Source organism: Elgaria multicarinata, chromosome 12 (genome assembly GCF_023053635.1).
Source record: "Elgaria multicarinata webbii isolate HBS135686 ecotype San Diego chromosome 12, rElgMul1.1.pri, whole genome shotgun sequence".
Classification (NCBI taxonomy): Eukaryota; Metazoa; Chordata; class Lepidosauria; order Squamata; family Anguidae; genus Elgaria; species Elgaria multicarinata.
In genome coordinates this window covers 30,248,331-30,264,685 of record NC_086182.1, presented here as the reverse complement: position 1 = coordinate 30,264,685, position 16,355 = coordinate 30,248,331, and the positions used below count along the sequence as shown (strand labels likewise).

At 44.8% G+C, this 16,355-nt stretch overlaps 1 protein-coding gene across 1 annotated transcript; it reads left to right on the top strand.

The window, feature by feature from the left end:
• Positions 1-2,899: 2,899 nt before the first annotated feature.
• LOC134407646 (NXPE family member 2-like) lies at positions 2,900-15,108 on the top strand. Its single transcript, XM_063139516.1, has 4 exons — positions 2,900-3,573; positions 10,494-10,555; positions 11,346-11,564; positions 14,573-15,108. The coding sequence occupies exons 1-4, from the start codon at positions 2,900-2,902 to the stop codon at positions 15,106-15,108; spliced, it is 1,491 nt and encodes a 496-aa protein (XP_062995586.1).
• Positions 15,109-16,355: the final 1,247 nt, after the last annotated feature.

Sequence of the window (16,355 nt, the reverse complement as noted above, 5' to 3'; positions counted from 1 at the left end):
TCAAAAATGTATTCCAAATTTTTACAGGTATTTTTATTATTCAGTTTTAGCTTCGTTAGGACGAAACTATCAAGTTGCCACTAGGGATGTGCTCCGCTCCGATTAGAAGCGTAGAAGCAGAAGCGAATTGGCCTGCTCTGCCTTGCCAAGAGGCAGAGTAGAAGCGGACCAGGGACCCCTAGAAGCAAGGCGGAGAGAAGCGCCCGTTTTCGGAGCGCTTCTCTTTCCTCGGACCGATCCAATCGCCATTTTGAAACATTTCGCCCATAGGATTGCATTGCGGAAAAGAAAAGGGGATAACTGTGTTGTTTTTGAAGCTATCTTTCTGAAACTTCTTGTGCTTAGAGAGTCATGGCTGGGGGTCATTTTGAGCCTACTCTCAGCTCTCTGCGTGGTGCGGTTCGCTTGATAGAATTTTTTTAAAAGTAGGGTAAAGGCGGGAAAAAGATTACCTTTTCGATTGCTGAGGGGCAGAGTCAACTCCCGGTCATGATCACATGATCCCAAAGATGGAGGAAGAGATAGGCAAAACGGGTAACTTGGGATTCTGGGAACTTCTCTTTCTTAGTCTGAACGGACTTTTTCCAGTGTTTTTTAAAACAGTAGCCCCACCAAATGCACAAACACAACCTGAAATCATATACTAAGCCAATAATAAGAGATAGAAACACAGCACTGCTACCCACCTTAACTTTGGAGAACAACTGAAAAGATGTGGTGCAAGGGGATGAGCTCCCCTAGGGCATGTGGACATGCCCTCACTTTCTCCTGTACTTGGAGGGCCATCAGAGCCCTCCAAAGAGAGTAACCCAGTGGAGCAATGCCTATCATGAGTTGAAGTGAGAGCTTTGCTTCTTAAAAGACTGGTTCTTCGACAGGACCAGTTAAATTGGCCGATGATTCCCCATCTGGGCATGTCCACCCCCCCTTATTACTGGTAAAAGACAGATATAGCCTTTTTAAAAAAGTTCTTCTTGTTGTTTATTCAGCAACACTGCTGCTTTTAATTCCACCCCTCCTTTTTTTATTTATTTATTTATTCCATTTTATATGCATTACTGGCTTATCCTTGGCTCACTTCCTTATGCCCCCAGAAATGTCTGCTGCCTGCCTGCCTTCCCTCCCTCCTCCCCTGCCCGCCTCGCAGGGATGGTTTGTGTCTGGCTTTGACTCAGGGGAGAAGTCCTCCCTGCGCTCAATTAGACTTTTGGAAGTTCCAAATCCATTTTTCAAGTGTGGAAGAAGATTCATTTAGGTTGATCTCCACTCCCCAATTCATGGCATCTTGGGATTTCCTTTGAAATGGCCCCATTGAGCTGTCTGCAGGTTTAAGCTCCGCCAAAAATCAGGGGATGATGCGATTGCCTTGTACCTTGGCATGATTGTGGGTCTAGATGGCATCTGTGAGTGTGCCCACTTCCCTTTTTTTATCTGTCCAAATGTCAGAGAACAGTCCACGTCTGCAAATGGGGTGCCCGATTTTCATAAATTCCCCCAAAATCAGGGGATGATGGGACTGCCTTGAGTCTGGGCATGCATGTGTATTCCTGGATAAGCTGTCATGGTGGTGAGTTTGAGGTTTCTAACGTGCAAATTGATGGAGCTATCAAAAGGGGTGTGAATGGGGTCCCCGATTTTCATAAATTCCCCTAAAATCAGGGGATGATGGGATTGCCTTGAGTCTTGGCGTGCGTGTGTATACCTCCATGAGGTGTCATGGTGCCAAACTTGAGGTTTCTAACTTTAACAGAAAAAAAGTTGTATACTTTTTTAGCTTAATGCAAGCCTATGGGGGGGGAACGGAGCTGCAATCCGGATCCGGAGCTCCGCAGCGGAGCAGAGCGGACATAGGTGGAACGGGGGCGGAGCGAAGTGGCCCGATCTGCAAATTGCGGATCTGGAAGAGAAGAGAAGCGGGGGGTCCGTGTAAACCCCTAGTTGCCACCCTCTAGATGGAAGCCTCAGAGACTGGAAGCTTCCAAGATTCCCACGTCCTGCTGGGCTCTGTAGCCACCTTTCAAAATTCCCTGCTTGATGGGCTTCTGAACCTATCTAGTGGACTTAGGCTAGTGCAGGCAGGGTAGGATTACAGAAGCAACAGATTAGCATAGTAGTTGAGTTGGATGGGGCCTGTAAGGTCATCGGGTCCAACACGTACTTAATGCAGGAATCCTCCTTAAAGCATCCCTCATAGATGGCTGTCCAGTTGCTGCATCTTGAATGCCTCTAGCGTGGGAGAACCCACAACCTTCCTAGGTCTTTGGTTCCATTGTCATACTGCTCTAACTGTCAGGAAGTTTTCCCTGATGTCTTGCCGGAATCTGGCTTCCTGTAACTTGAACCCATTATTCCGTGCCCTGCACTCTGGGATGATTGAGAAGAGATCCTGGCCCTCCTCTGTGTGACAACCTTTCAGATACTTGAAGAGTGCTATCATGCTTCCCTTCCGTCTTCTCTTCTCAAAGCTAAACATGCCCAGTTCTTTCAGTCTCTCCTCACAGGGCTTTGTTTCCAGACCCCTGATCATCCTCATTGGCCTCCTCTGAACCTTTCCTGCTTTTCTGCATCCTTCCTGAATTGTGGTTCCCCTTTCTGCTCCCTCCTCTGCTCACTGCCCACCAGAATACCCTTTCTGACCTCTGAGGCCACTTTTGTTACTTTGGAAAGCAGTTGCCATGATTCTAGACTGCAAATGGGTGGTGGAGGGGTGGTGTTGGGGATTGGATCGTGGAGACCCCTTTCTGAAGCTTCAGCGGTGTCTTCTGCTTCAGGAGGGGAAATCCAAGAAACCCTTCCTGTGATCCCTGGGATGTTATCCAGGGATCGTAAGGTTGCTACCTTATTCAGATAAATGTTAAAGTAATTACAGATTATTTCACTCAAAGGTAGCCGGAGCAGAATGAAAGAAGGCAATGAATACCGTACTTGGAAAGGACCGGGAGAAAAGGAGGAGGAAGTAAAAAACATCCTTACAAAACTGGATGGGCTGATGCCCAGTATCACTTTCACACATATAAATACCACCACAAGTGCCAAGAACAGCAAAGCCACCGTATTAAACCACAAAGACTCTTATTGTGTTGGAGACCACTTGATGGTTCGGCTGGATTTGTATGACCACTTAGGAAAGAAGAAGGAGTACGGAGGGGATTTCATACGAGCAAGGATCTATTCATCGAGTCTAAAGGCCGGAGCTTCTGGGCATATCAAGGACTATAGCAACGGGACGTACCTAGTCAATTTCACTCTATTTTGGGAGGGCGATGCCAGAGTTTCTCTCCTGCTGATCCACTCCAGCGAAGCAGTTTCAGCACTGTGGGCAGCGAGGAAGAAAGGCTATGCAAAAATAGCTTTCACAGGCACATTTTTAAATGGAAAATCAACTGTGTTCACCCAATGTGGTTTTAACATAACCACAAAGGCCGAGCTCTGTGAGTATCTAGATGAACGAGACCAGGAGGGCTTCTACTGTGTGAAACCAAAGAATGTGTCATGTAAAGCATTCATAGCCCTGAAGTCCTACAACTCAGCCACGTCTTATCTCACAGACTTGGAACGGAGCCTTGTGAAGAGGTATTTATTCTACTTTTTAACTTTAGGACAGTGTTGAGTTTTGCATTTGCTCCATTCAGCTCCGGAATAATCAGAAGTCCTGATATAACTCCTGTGGTTGACGAGTACTAACAAGGATGTTCTCAGACATTACTTGAGAACAAAATCAGAATGGGAATACCTTCACCCCTGTCCTCCCCAGCACTCTATACATGTTTCTTCTCTTGTTCTTCTGCCCTCAGAGCAAAGGAAGTTTCCTTCTTACCTCATAAATCAGTGGCATTGTGGTGTCATGATTTGTCCTGTGAGTTTGTCTCATTTTCATTCCTGTTGTTTTGTGGGCAGAAGGACTGCAAACAAGTGAAGGCAACCCGTCCCCTGACATTACACCTCTCACAGCTTCACAAGCCTGGCTTGGTTCAAAATGGGATAAGACTTCGAATTATGTGTATGTCATATTTCAAACATGTCATATTTCATACTGCCCCAACAAATCCGATCTTCCTTCAACTTGTTTCAAAGTAGGTCTCCTTTTTCAATTTCCATTTGCACCCTGTGAAAATCAGTGAAGCACAGCTTTACTTTGAGGCAATGTTACCAAGCCCCTTCAAATGCTTTTCTTTATTGTTTTTCAAGACAAAAATAATAATGAATACCCTTAAAAATAGTGCAAATAGTATTGAGGTTTTGTGCAATGACATTCTCAATGGACATCACACCTGCAACAAGCCCCATTAATCCTTAAATCCTCTGGCTGGCCCTGCAAAACTGACTACCGGGTTCAGAGCACCAAAATCATTTCTCACCAAGAGCGCTATTTATCCTTGGGCTGGCCCTGAATGAAACTAAAACTTCTTGCAAAAGCATAAACATAGCAGCTGTTTAATAGCAGCATTACTTGAGAACAAAATCAGAATGGGAATGCCTTCACCCCTGTCCTCCTCAGCGCTGGATACACGTTTCTTTCCTTGTTCTTCTGCCATCAGACCTAAGGAAGTTTCCTTCTGAAATCATAAATCAGTGGCATCGTGGTGCCATGAGCTTTGTCCTGTGAGCTTTGTGTCCATTTTCATTCCTGGGGTTTTGAGGGCAGAAGGACTGCAAATAGGTAAAGTCAACCCATCCCATGACATTACACCTCTCACAGCTTCGCAAGCCTGGCTTGGTTCAAAATGGGGTGAGACTTCGCAGAGCAGTAAAGCAGCAGTTTCTGCAGCTGAAACTCTCCCCACGGCCTGAGTTCGATCCCAGCGGAAGCTGGTTTCAGGCAGCCAACTCAGGTCGACTCAGCCTTCCATCCTCCCGAGGTTGGTAAAATGAGTACCCAGTTAACTGGGGGAAAGGTAATCACGGTCGGGGAAGGCAACGGCAAACCACCCCGCTATAAGGCCTGCCAAGAAAACGTCAGCGAAAGCTGGCGTCCCTCCAAAAGTCAGTAATGACTCAGTGCTTGCACGAGAGCTTCCTTTCCCTTTCCTTTCATATTTCAAAATGCCCCAACAAATCTGATCTTCCTTCAACTAGTTTCAAAGTAGGTCTCCTTTTTCAATTTCCATTTGTGGCCGGTGAAAATCACTGGAGCACAGCTTTACTTTGAGGCAACGTTACCAAGCCCCTTCAAATGCTGCAAACACAATCAGCACAATATAAATAATAATAATAATAATAATAATAATAATAATAATAATAATAATAATATAAAACCATAAGAAGCCAGCGGGATAGCTTTTTCATTTAGAATTATTCTTTATTGTTTTTCAAGATAAAAGTAATAATGAACATCCTTAAAAATAAAGAATGCTTACGAAAAAAATAGGAACTGCTACAAAACGGAACAAAAAATATTATAAGTAAAGCCTGTAATTGTTCTGCTGCGTTGCACAATGCACTGCCACTCCTTAGGATGTGTTTTTTTGAACTCCGGCTTGTGCAAACAGTATTGAGGTTTTGAGCAATGACATTCTCAATGGACATCACACCTTCAGAAGCCCCATAAATCCCCTGGCTGGTTCTGTGAAACTGACTACCGGGTTCAGAGCACCAAAAACATTTCTCACCCAGAGCACTATTTATTGTAGGGCTGGCCCAGAATGAAACTAAAACTTCTTGCAAGAGCATAAACATAGCAGCTGTTTAATGAGGGGAAAGAAAACACCCTCCGTGTGACCATTAAGCCCAACACAGCACCAGTTTGAGTTATATACAAAATACTGAGTTGCAGAATGTTGGTGCAGGACTGTTGGGAGGTGCAGAGAGTCAGACACAATTACTTTCCAGTTACTTTTAAGGGTGGCATTTCTGGAGAGATTATAAAAGAATGGCCACATCACAGGAGAACTGTGGTTTGGGTGTTCAGTTTGTGAAATGCGTTATATCATTATACATTTAAGAAAGGTTTTTCCCAGCTTTTTCACTCTGTTAAAAGAGTTGGGCAAAACAGTTTACAGAATTTAAAAATGACTAATTATTAAAACACATTAATGAGCTAAAAGCAGCAGCAAACACACTCAAGCACACACACACACATAACAAAAAAAGACAGTAAATAAATTTAAGCAACAGAAGAGTCACATGCTCATTTAAAGAAAGAAGTCTTCTCTTCCTGGCAGAACACATATAGAGGAAGATGAATTAACCTCTTGGGCTAAGGAAGTTCCCATTTGGGCAGTGCCCCCAAGAAAGACTTCCTGTCATAGGTGTGTACACGGGGTGTGCCAGGTGTGCCCAGGCACACCCTAATGTCTCAAGCAATAAGCATCTCCTCAATCCACCCCTCCCTGCAGTGGCCCTCCCAGAGCCAGGCAAGCCAAATGCATAGTAGGGCATCAGTGACTATTAGGGGTGTGCACGGACCCCCCACTCCGCTTCTCTTCCAGATCTGCATTTTGTGCATCGGGCCGCTTCACTCCACCCCCGCTCCGCCTATGTCCGCTCTGCTCCACTGCGGAGCTCCGGATCCGGATCGGAGCTCCGTTTCCCCCCCATAGGGTTGCATTGAAAGCTAAAAAAGTAAACAACTTTTTTTCTGTTAAAGTTAGAAACCTCAAGTTTGGCACCATGTCACCTCATGGACGTATACACACGCACGCCAAGTTTCAAGCCAATCCCATCATCCCCTGATATTTGGGGAATTTTTGAAAATCGGGCACCCCATTCACACCCCTTTTGATAGCTCCGTCAATTTGCACGTTAGAAACCTCAAACTCAGCACCATGATAGCTTATCCATGTGTCCACAAGGGCACCAAGTTTCAAGGCAATCCCATCATCCCCTGATTTTTGGGAAATTTTTGAAAATCGGGCACCCCATTCACACCCCTTTCAATAGCTCCGTCAATTTGCATGTTAGAAACCTCAAACTCGGCACCATGAAAGCTAATCCATGTGTCCACATGGACGCCCAGACTCAAGGTAATCCCATCATCCCCTGATTTTTGGCGGGGCTTAAACCTTTTAACTCACCCCAAATCAAGTCCCATTCTACAACTACGTCAATTTGCACATCAGAAACCTATCCTTTGGTCCCATGACAGCTTACCCATGTGTCCATATGGATGCCAAGTTTCAAGCCAATCCCATCATCCCCTGATGTTAGGGGAAGTTTTGAAAATCGGACACTCCAGTATGTCAGGGATTTAAAGTTGCAATGCAGACAGCTCAATGGGGCCAGTTCAAAGGAAATCCCAACATGCCATGAGATAGCCCTAAATCTTCTTCCACACTTGAAAAATGGATTTTTGAACTTGATAAAGTCTAAGTGAGCGCAGGAAGGACTTCTCCCCTGAGTCAAAGCAAGACACATACACCATCCCTGCGAGGCGGGAAGGGGAGAAGGGAGGGAAGGCAGGCAGGCAGGCAGGCAGGCAGGCAGGCAGCATGCATTGTAGTGCCGCAAGGATGGCTTGAGCACTAACGCATAGCAAACCAACCCGTAAGCGGGTGCAAGGAGCAAGTGAGGCAAAGATGGCTGGTTGTTTCTTTCTAAGCCAGCAGTTACGCATTGAGGGGCACAGAGGAGGACGATTCGGAGCAAGCGTGCCGGAGGGTGCTGGGCACGAACCGCAAAGCCCATCTCCCAGGCACCAGGCGGGCAGAGAGGCAGGCAGAGCAGGCGAGGAGTCAGTCCTGGCAGATGCCCCACCACAGCAGCACCCCTGGGGAGGCGGGCAGACAGGCAGGCAGGCAGGCAGGCTGCGGGCATTTCTTGGGGCACAAGGAAGTTAGGCCAAGATGGCTGGTTTCTAAGCCTGTACTGCAGTTAGTCACGCATTGCAAACGCAAACCATCCCAGCGAGTCGGTCACTGAGGAGGAGGACAGGCTAGCAGAGGGGCAGGCAGAGTGACATGTCATAGATCTAGTATTGGGGAGGAGTCAGTCCTGGCAGATGCCCCACCACAGTAGCACCCTGGGTGGGCATTGGAAAACGCCATCTTGTGGGTCCATACTTCCCCCACCCCATGTCCTGCAGGGTTGCCTGCCTAACCCTCATGGGGATGGGAGATGGAGAGCTTAGAGTGGCAGTGCCAGCAGCAGCCTTCAGCTTTCCCCTGGAACCAGTTACCTTGCCCGCCTCTTTCCCCAGCAAGATCGACTGGTGCTGCCTCTGAAGATGCATCTTCATGCTGCTGGTTCCATAATGCCCTGTAGATGAACCCCTGCTTAGGCTGAGTTTGCAGTGGCGACAGACAGCAAAGCGGGGATCCTCTCCCAACTCAAAGTGGTCCCACACTATGCTTGTCTTTCACTTCCGTGGTGACATCACCAATTGCCCGCCTGAGCTCTCTGGTGTTGCCACAGAAACAGGGGTTGCAGCGGAAGAGGTGTGGGATGAGACTGGGGAGAGAGCCTCGGCCTGCTGCTGCTCCTCCTCAGCACCCACTGCCTCCTCCTCCTCCTCCTGCCCCTCCACTGTGCTGAGAAGAACCTCGTCTAGGAGGTCTGGAGACAGGTCCATCAGCGGGCTCGTGGGCTCAAACGATAATGAAGGAGTTGGGGATACTCCTCCTCCTCCTCCTCTAATGGCACTGCTGCTCCCACCCTCAAAAAGAGAACGCCGGGCACAAGTTGCAGAAGAGAGTGGCTCTGCCTGCTGCTTCTCCTGCTTCTGTTGCAGAGCAGCCAGTCAAGGAGTTGCCCATTTGATTTTCACAGCAGGAGAGGCAGCCTGCTTACTGGTGCCAGCCTGAGCCTTGCCTTGACCACTGCTTTCAGCACACCCCGCCACAGACATGCGCCTGCTCCCTCTTCTCATGATGATATTATACTAATACTAATAATAATATGTATAAGAATATACTAATACTAATAATAATATGTATAAGAATATGATATTAATACTAATAATAATATGTATAAGAATATAATAATACTAATAATAATATGTATAAAAATATAATAAAATGTATAAGAATACTACTATATGTAGGGAAATGGGACAAGAAGTGTGTGTATGCTTTGCCCAAACAGGATTTGAAATGCTCAATCTGTGGCTGTTGCACTTCACAAACAGTGCACACAGCACACTCACACAATAACACAGTCACACACACAGTCCAAGTAACAGAGAGAAGAAATAGAGAATAATTTTTTTTTTGGTATTTTTTGGTATTTTTTTGTATATAGAAGGAAGAAGGAAGATGAAACACAGTCAGGCTTTAAGAGAGGGGAGGAGGGGGGACAACCAACCAAACAAACACACACTCCAAAATTTAAAAATAAAGTTTATATTAAATCAAAGTAAGGGAAAAACACAGAGCAAACTAAGCAAAAAGTCAGAAAGAAGCAAACAAACACACACACACACTCACATGCCAAGCTAAATCCTAATCTATCTCCAAACACAACAGCAGCAACTAACTAAAGTAGCTCCTCTCTCCACGAAGGCCAAAACCCACAAGACGCTACGAGCTCAAAGCTCTGAGGGTGCCTCTGCCTTAGTCCCCCCTCGAACGCTGGGATTGGAGGATGCTTCATGAGGTGATCAGTTCTCATCAGGATTGGGAGTTGAATGTGCCTGTCATCGCTTCAAAAAAACACAAAAAACTGCCGTTTTGCTCGCTGTCCCTATTTGTTTACCCAATTTTTTAAAAAAAATAGCACATGAACCGCAGCACGCAGAGAGCTGAGAGTAGGCTCAAAATGACCCCCATCCACGACTCTCTAAGCACAAGAATTTTCAGAAAGACAGCATCAAAAACAACACAGTTATCCCCCTTTCTTTTCTGCAATGCAATCCTATGGGCGAAATGTTTCAAGATGGCGATCGGAGCGGACCGCGGAAACCGGAGCGCTCCGAAAATGGGCGCTTCTCTCCGCCTTGCTTCTAGGGGTCCCTGGTCTGCTTCTACTCTGCCTCTGGGCAAGGCAGAGCAGGCCAATTCGCTTCTGCTTCTACGCTTCTAATCGGAGCGGAGCACATGCCTAGTGTCTATAGTGTTTAATAAATAAATGAATGAATTAATAAAAATATGTCCTTTATGATTGAGTATTCAATAAATGTTCACCTTTTTTAAAAAAAATGCCCTGGGTGCACACCCTAATGAAATGGCTGTGCAAGCCTATACTTCCTGTGCATTGCCAACAACCATGCCTATGAATGTAATGGCACACCCAAGAAGACTGGAACAGCTGACTTGCAGGTGCACATAGAAGAAGCTAGTTTGAATTTAGTTCATCTGGTTTTCTACCAGGTTCACATTGTTACGTTCTCTTGCTCCACATCTGGAACACTCTGGAATCTTTCTTGGGACATTTCCATGCAGTTTCCCACCTGCTTCCAGTAAGAGCATAGGACTCGTCTTGCTAAATCAGAGCAAGATGCTTCCATTTCCAATTAATGCCACTTAGTTGTAAGAATTAGATGTGAAAAAGTCAGTAAAACTCTTTCTAATTGATGTTTTGAGCTCATTTAACTCAATGGCCATGTTTTCTCTGTTTTAAAGGTCCAACATTGGAGTTGAGATCCCTCACACATTTGGGGACATTCGTGTTGTGCCCTGTGAAAGTGATTTGGATTTTCTGTTTTTTTCTCCCTCAACAATATTGGTGACCTCTGGCCTATGGTGCTTCCAGATGGAGGGCTCCAAGAATTATCAGAGAAAAAGGCTGCTAAAAGCTATTCCTTCTTGCCTTCCTGAATGGATTTTTTCCAAGGAAGAAAAATCATGGGAGAAGTGATGGGAAAACATGAGAGGGCTACAAGCTGAAGATGCCTTCATTCTGGCCCACTGTAAAATTTAGTGAACAGGATGATCGTGCTATAAAAGCCAAGTCTGGAAGCACCCAAGGACAGTCTAGTAACGTTCTCCTCCTTCCCTCCATCCTGTCACTGCTTGGGAAAACAGACAAGAATGATTGTGCTGAAGTCCTTGTTCCTCCAAACCTTTGAGATTACAGAGTCTTCATCACCTTCTCTCTTTGTCATTGGACGTTCAAGGTGTTCTGCTGGATTCAATTCTTTCTTGATCATTCTACTTCCTGTGAGCCATTCTGAAAGTTCTCGGAGTAGAAGAAAGTTTCCAAACAATTGTAAAATGAAATTAATATACTGGTGCTGTTCCATTGTAGGACATTTCCATAAAATGGCTCCTCCTTCAGAATCGGCACACAGTTAATCAGGGGAGAATTGATGGGCTACTAAATGTTATCTGTAAGGTGGCTACTTTTCTACTTCCTGGGGCTTTGGGGTTCCCACTGATTGTCCATGGGCACCTTCTTTTCAATGCTGCTTCTCACACAATGCCACAGTCACAGATTTTGTTGCCATCTGCTTTTTATTTGTTCCCTTTTGCCAGGCAACAAGACGATGTCAAGCGAGAGATGCAGGTTTAGGATAAATTCCCCATTTCCCAGTGGCTTTGCATTACAGAACCAATGGCACCCCGTTTTCTGCAATATGGCCAACTTGAACACTTTGGATCAGATTCACACCAGCTTGAAAGGAAAGATAGTTTATCTCTTTGGAGACTCAACGATACGGCAGTGGATGGAATATCTCACAAGGACTGTAAGAAGTACGTATCTGCTAGCTTCCTGATATCCAGAATCCTTTCTGTGCCCTAAACATAACCCTTTCAGTCTTTTTGTAATGAATGTGTTTGAACCTGCATGGCTCTAGTATTGACATGTGCTGTATTCAATCTGGTATGATGGGAACGAAATGTTAATCAGGGAGGAGAAAGAAATCTACTCCAGGAGCAGATGGATGCCTTTGCATGTCTCTCCATAAAATGGACAATCATGTTTGATCCAAGCCCGTAAATCAACAGTTTAGTAGACTTTTCTCTGCAACAAGTAACCCCATCATTTTTAGAGAATAATAATCAAAACACTGTACTGATTTTGTGTCTATTCCTACCTTAGCTTTTAAATTTCTTGATATCCATGGAACTGGGAGGCACCCAAATTTGATCGCTGTGGACATGGACAGAAACATTCAAATCCAATGGAAAAAACACCACCACCCTTTAGTCACTGGTAGTGAATACCTAACAACTGATCACAACTATGTTGCTCGGGAGATCGACAACATCACAGGCGACAAAAACACGGCTATTGTCATTGCCTTGGGCCAGCACTTCCGTCCCTTCCCCATTGAGCTCTTCATCCGAAGGGTGATTAACATTCGGGGAGCCATCCAGCGCCTTTTCCTGAGAAGTCCAGACACACGAGTCATCGTCAAGGGAGAGAATATCCGGGAGTTGGACGTAGACCAGGAGCGATTTAGTGACTTCCATGGCTATGCCCAATATCTTGCAGCAAAGGACATTTTTCAGCATCTAGATGTGGGTTTTGTTGATGCATGGGACATGACGGTTGCCTACACCACAAGAAGTGTTCACCCACCGGATCATGTGATTGGCAATCAAATTAATATGTTCTTAAATTATATAAGTTAATGTGATAAAGCAAATCCAATAGGAATACTCTCGTCATGCAAAGACTGATATTTTGAATAGATAAGTAAATGTGTGAACGAAAACCCTACTAAAACAGGGTGGCCTAAAGGGTTACTCCAAATGCACTATTAATTGATGAACTTTCAAAAAAGTAGACCTACGATGTTGTCCTTCTACAGCATTTCAGTTTTCTGTCAAACAAATTGGACATCCATATATACAGAGAACCTATATGCTGCTGCTGCCTGCCTCTTGCAAAGGGACACTTTTCCCACCCTCAAAAAGCGAATGTCAGGCACAAGTTGGAGAAGTGGGCGCATCTGCCTGCTTCTTCTCCTGCTTCTGAGCAACCAGCCAAGGACTGGCGCATTTGATTTTCACTGCAGGAGAGGCTGCTTCCTTACTGGTGCCAGCCTTGCCTTGACTACTGCTTTCACCACGCCCAGCCACAGACGGGCGCCTGCTGCCTTTTCTCAAATAATAATAATAATAATAATAATAATAATAATAATAATAATAATAGTATTTTTTATTAGGGGAAATGGCAAAACTGTGTAGTGCTTTGGCCAAAATTTATTTGTATGGTCAAACTTTATTTGCTTTTTGCACTTAACAAGCAGTGCACAGCAAACACACTCACACAATCACACACAGTCCAAACAAACACAAAGAGAGAGAAAGAAAGAGAGGATAGATTTTTTTTTGATTTTTTTTAAATCTTATTTAGAAGAAATAAGGAAAATGAATACAAACTCAGTCACAGAACACAGGGTTTAAAAGATGGGGAAGGAGTGGGGGTGGAGAAAAACAAACAAATTATTAATTTATATAAATCAAAATAAGGCAAAACACAGAGCACAGGAAAGCTAAGAAAGAAGTCAGAAACACACACACACACACCAAGCTAAATCCTATTTCCTCCAAACAAATGCAGCTACAGCACAGAATTAACTAACTTGCCTCCCCTCTCCCCAAACTCCAACCCACAAAGAGAGAGAAAGGAAAAAACTGTCTCTTGGTGGCTCTGCCTTAGTCCCCCCTCCAACATTGGGACTGGAGGATGCTTCACATCAGGTGATCACTTATCATCACGATTGGGAGTTGAATCTGCCTCTCATCACTTCAAAAAAAGTTACTCCCTCCCGCATTTACCCAGTCTATAAAAATTAATGGCAAACAAACCGCACTACGGAAACTTCTTTAAATCGACACAAATGACCCCCAATCATTACTCTCTAAGCACAGTAAGTTTCAAGGATGTAGCTTGAAAAACAAAAAAGTTATACGCACTTAGTTCGAGCAATGCAATCCTATGGGGTAAAATTATCAAAATGGCGGGCCGAGCTTCACGACAAGAGGATCGCTCCGCGAGTGGGCGAGCCGCTTCGTGATGCTTTGCCCCCCCCCACTTGCTTCACCTCCGCCTTTAATGGAGGTGAATCAGGCCCCTACAATGACACTTCTAAGACCCAAAATACTATTATAGTTTGCAAGAAATCAGTGTATTTCTGCAAGAGGAAATACACTGTAAGGAATCAGTGTATTTCCTCAGTCTTCTGGTGTCACATGAATGTATGTATGCATGAATGTTTTGCTTTCTCATTCACATGTCTCAATTATGCACAGAGAAATCGGAAGCCCAGGTGGACGTCTGTTTAGAGAGCAAGCTCCCAGCAGTGTGGGCTCATGGTGGGTGGGTTTGTCTAAGCCACAAAGGACCAGGTCCCAGTGGCTTTGCAACTCTTTGGGCTGTTTGGGTGGACTGACACGGCCCTTTCATGCTACCCTGTAGTCACCATGGAACCAACAGTAGTGACAGTTTTAGCTGAGTGGGAACTCATAGAACAGGTTTATTCCCTGCTCTGCATGAGTTGTATGAAAACTCCTAATATATTTAGAAAGTCTTGAAATTATTGTTATAACCTAACCAGTGAGGAGTACGAAATCTAGTTCTGTAGCAGATGGAAGTCGTAGCATGTTTCTCCATAAAGCAAACAACCCTACTGGATCCAAACACATAATCCAACTTTTCAGTAGACTTTGACCCACAACAAGTAGCCCATTAATTTCTTAGAGGACAGTTATCAAAACCTGCATTGATATTTTGTCTATTCCTACCTTAGCATTTAAATACCTTGACAGCCACGGAGTTGGGGCACAGCGGAATTTGATTGCTGTGGACATGGACAGAAACATTCAAATCCAATGGAAAAAGCACAACCACCCATTAATCACTGCCTATGAATATCAGACAAGAGATCACAACTACATTGCTCGGGAAATCGACAACATCGCAGGCGACAAAAACACGGCTGTTGTCATTGCCGTGGGCCAGCATTTCCGTCCCTTTCCTATCGAGCTCTTCATCCAAAGGGCGATTAACATCCGAAAAGCCATCCAGCGCCTTCTCCTGAGGAGTCCAGACACACGAGTCATCATCAAAGGAGAGAATATCCGGGAGTTAGACATAGACCAGGAGCGATTCAGTGACTTCCATGGCTACACCCAAGATCTTGCAGCAAGGGATGTCTTTGAGGATTTAGATGTGGGTTTTGTTGATGCCTGGGACATGACAATTGCCTATACCACACCCAATGTTCACCCACCAAGTCATGTGATTGGCAATCAAATTAATATGTTCTTAAATTATATAAGTTAATGTGATAAAGCAAATCCAATAGGAATACTTGCCTACACCACACCCAATGTTCACCCACCAGGTCATGTGATTGGCAATCAAATTAATATGTTCTTAAATTATATATGTTAATGCTGAAGCAAATCCAGTCTGAATACTGTCATTGTACAAAGTAGATAGTTTTGGACAGAGAAGCAAAAGGGGGGGGGGAATGAAGGTGGTATAGAGCAAAATGTAATGTTTAATAGAATGAAAATGCATAAAACCTAAATATATGCTGAAATTGAGAATCAGAAACACTATTTCAACTAGGGCTGTGCAGCCACCCCTCAATCCGTCTCGGAGGCTGATCCGGAGCCCCCAAGCAACCGAAATATGCCTCAGGGCTGCCTTGGGGCTGCCCGACCCGACCCGCCTCGGCGCCAAAGCCAAGGCAAAATTCAAGCCCTCCAAGGGGACTCAGACTTTTCTGGGTGCCAGCTGCACAGCCGGCACCCAGAAAAGTCTCCCCTTCCCCACTTACCTGTTGCCTCCACTGTCCGCCGCCACTGGATGCAAGAACAGTTTCCAAATAGTAAAATAGTTCAGGTTTCAACTTTAGTCTTCCAGTTTCTGTTGCGCTTACATCTTGCTGTATTTTAAGTCTTTGAGCTCCTTCAGATGAGCATTTTATTGCACACTCATTACTGGGCACTCATGGATTTTGACGGGTCCCTCTCATGATGACGTCTGCCTCCTGCAGGCCTCTCTCTCCTTCTAGCCTTCTTCACGCCACAAAAAAATATCTCAGTAAGTCCAACTTATTTTTAAAGTCACAAATTTCCACTATCTCCTGCTGAGTGCAGAAGAAGCAGCACAATCAAAATGGTCCTCTGAATGGGCCCTGTGCAAGTTGTTTACTTCCTCTTTCAAAAGGGGAAGTAATTAGGGACTAACATGCGGCGGAGAAGCAACAGTAAGCAAACACGATTTCCCCGTGTGTGATGACACTCTTTGCGCCGCTGCTAGGTTTTATTTAAATGTTTAGGTTGTTCTTTAACATATTTTATAATGTTTTATGGTTCTACTTTTTGTGAACCATCCAGAAAGCTTCAGCTATTGGGTGGTGTAGAAATGTAATAAAGAAATAAATGAGTTTATGAATACAAACATTCCTTTGTGCTATTTTTTTTAACCCAAACTTAAAAGGATACGACAGGAAATGTGAACATGTTTGTTCTTGTTTCCATGCCTCTACCCGCTCCTTTCAGTAGTCAACTAAGCCCTCT

Coding starts and splice junctions, on each gene's coding strand:
- LOC134407646 (XM_063139516.1), top strand. CDS start 2,900: ATGAAAGAAGGCAATGAATACCGTACTTGGAAAGGACCGGGAGAAAAG. Junction 3,574..10,493: donor GAACGGAGCCTTGTGAAGAG/GTATTTATTCTA, acceptor TCTGTTTTAAAG/GTCCAACATTGGAGTTGAGA. Junction 11,565..14,572: donor TCTCACAAGGACTGTAAGAA/GTACGTATCTGC, acceptor TTCCTACCTTAG/CATTTAAATACCTTGACAGC.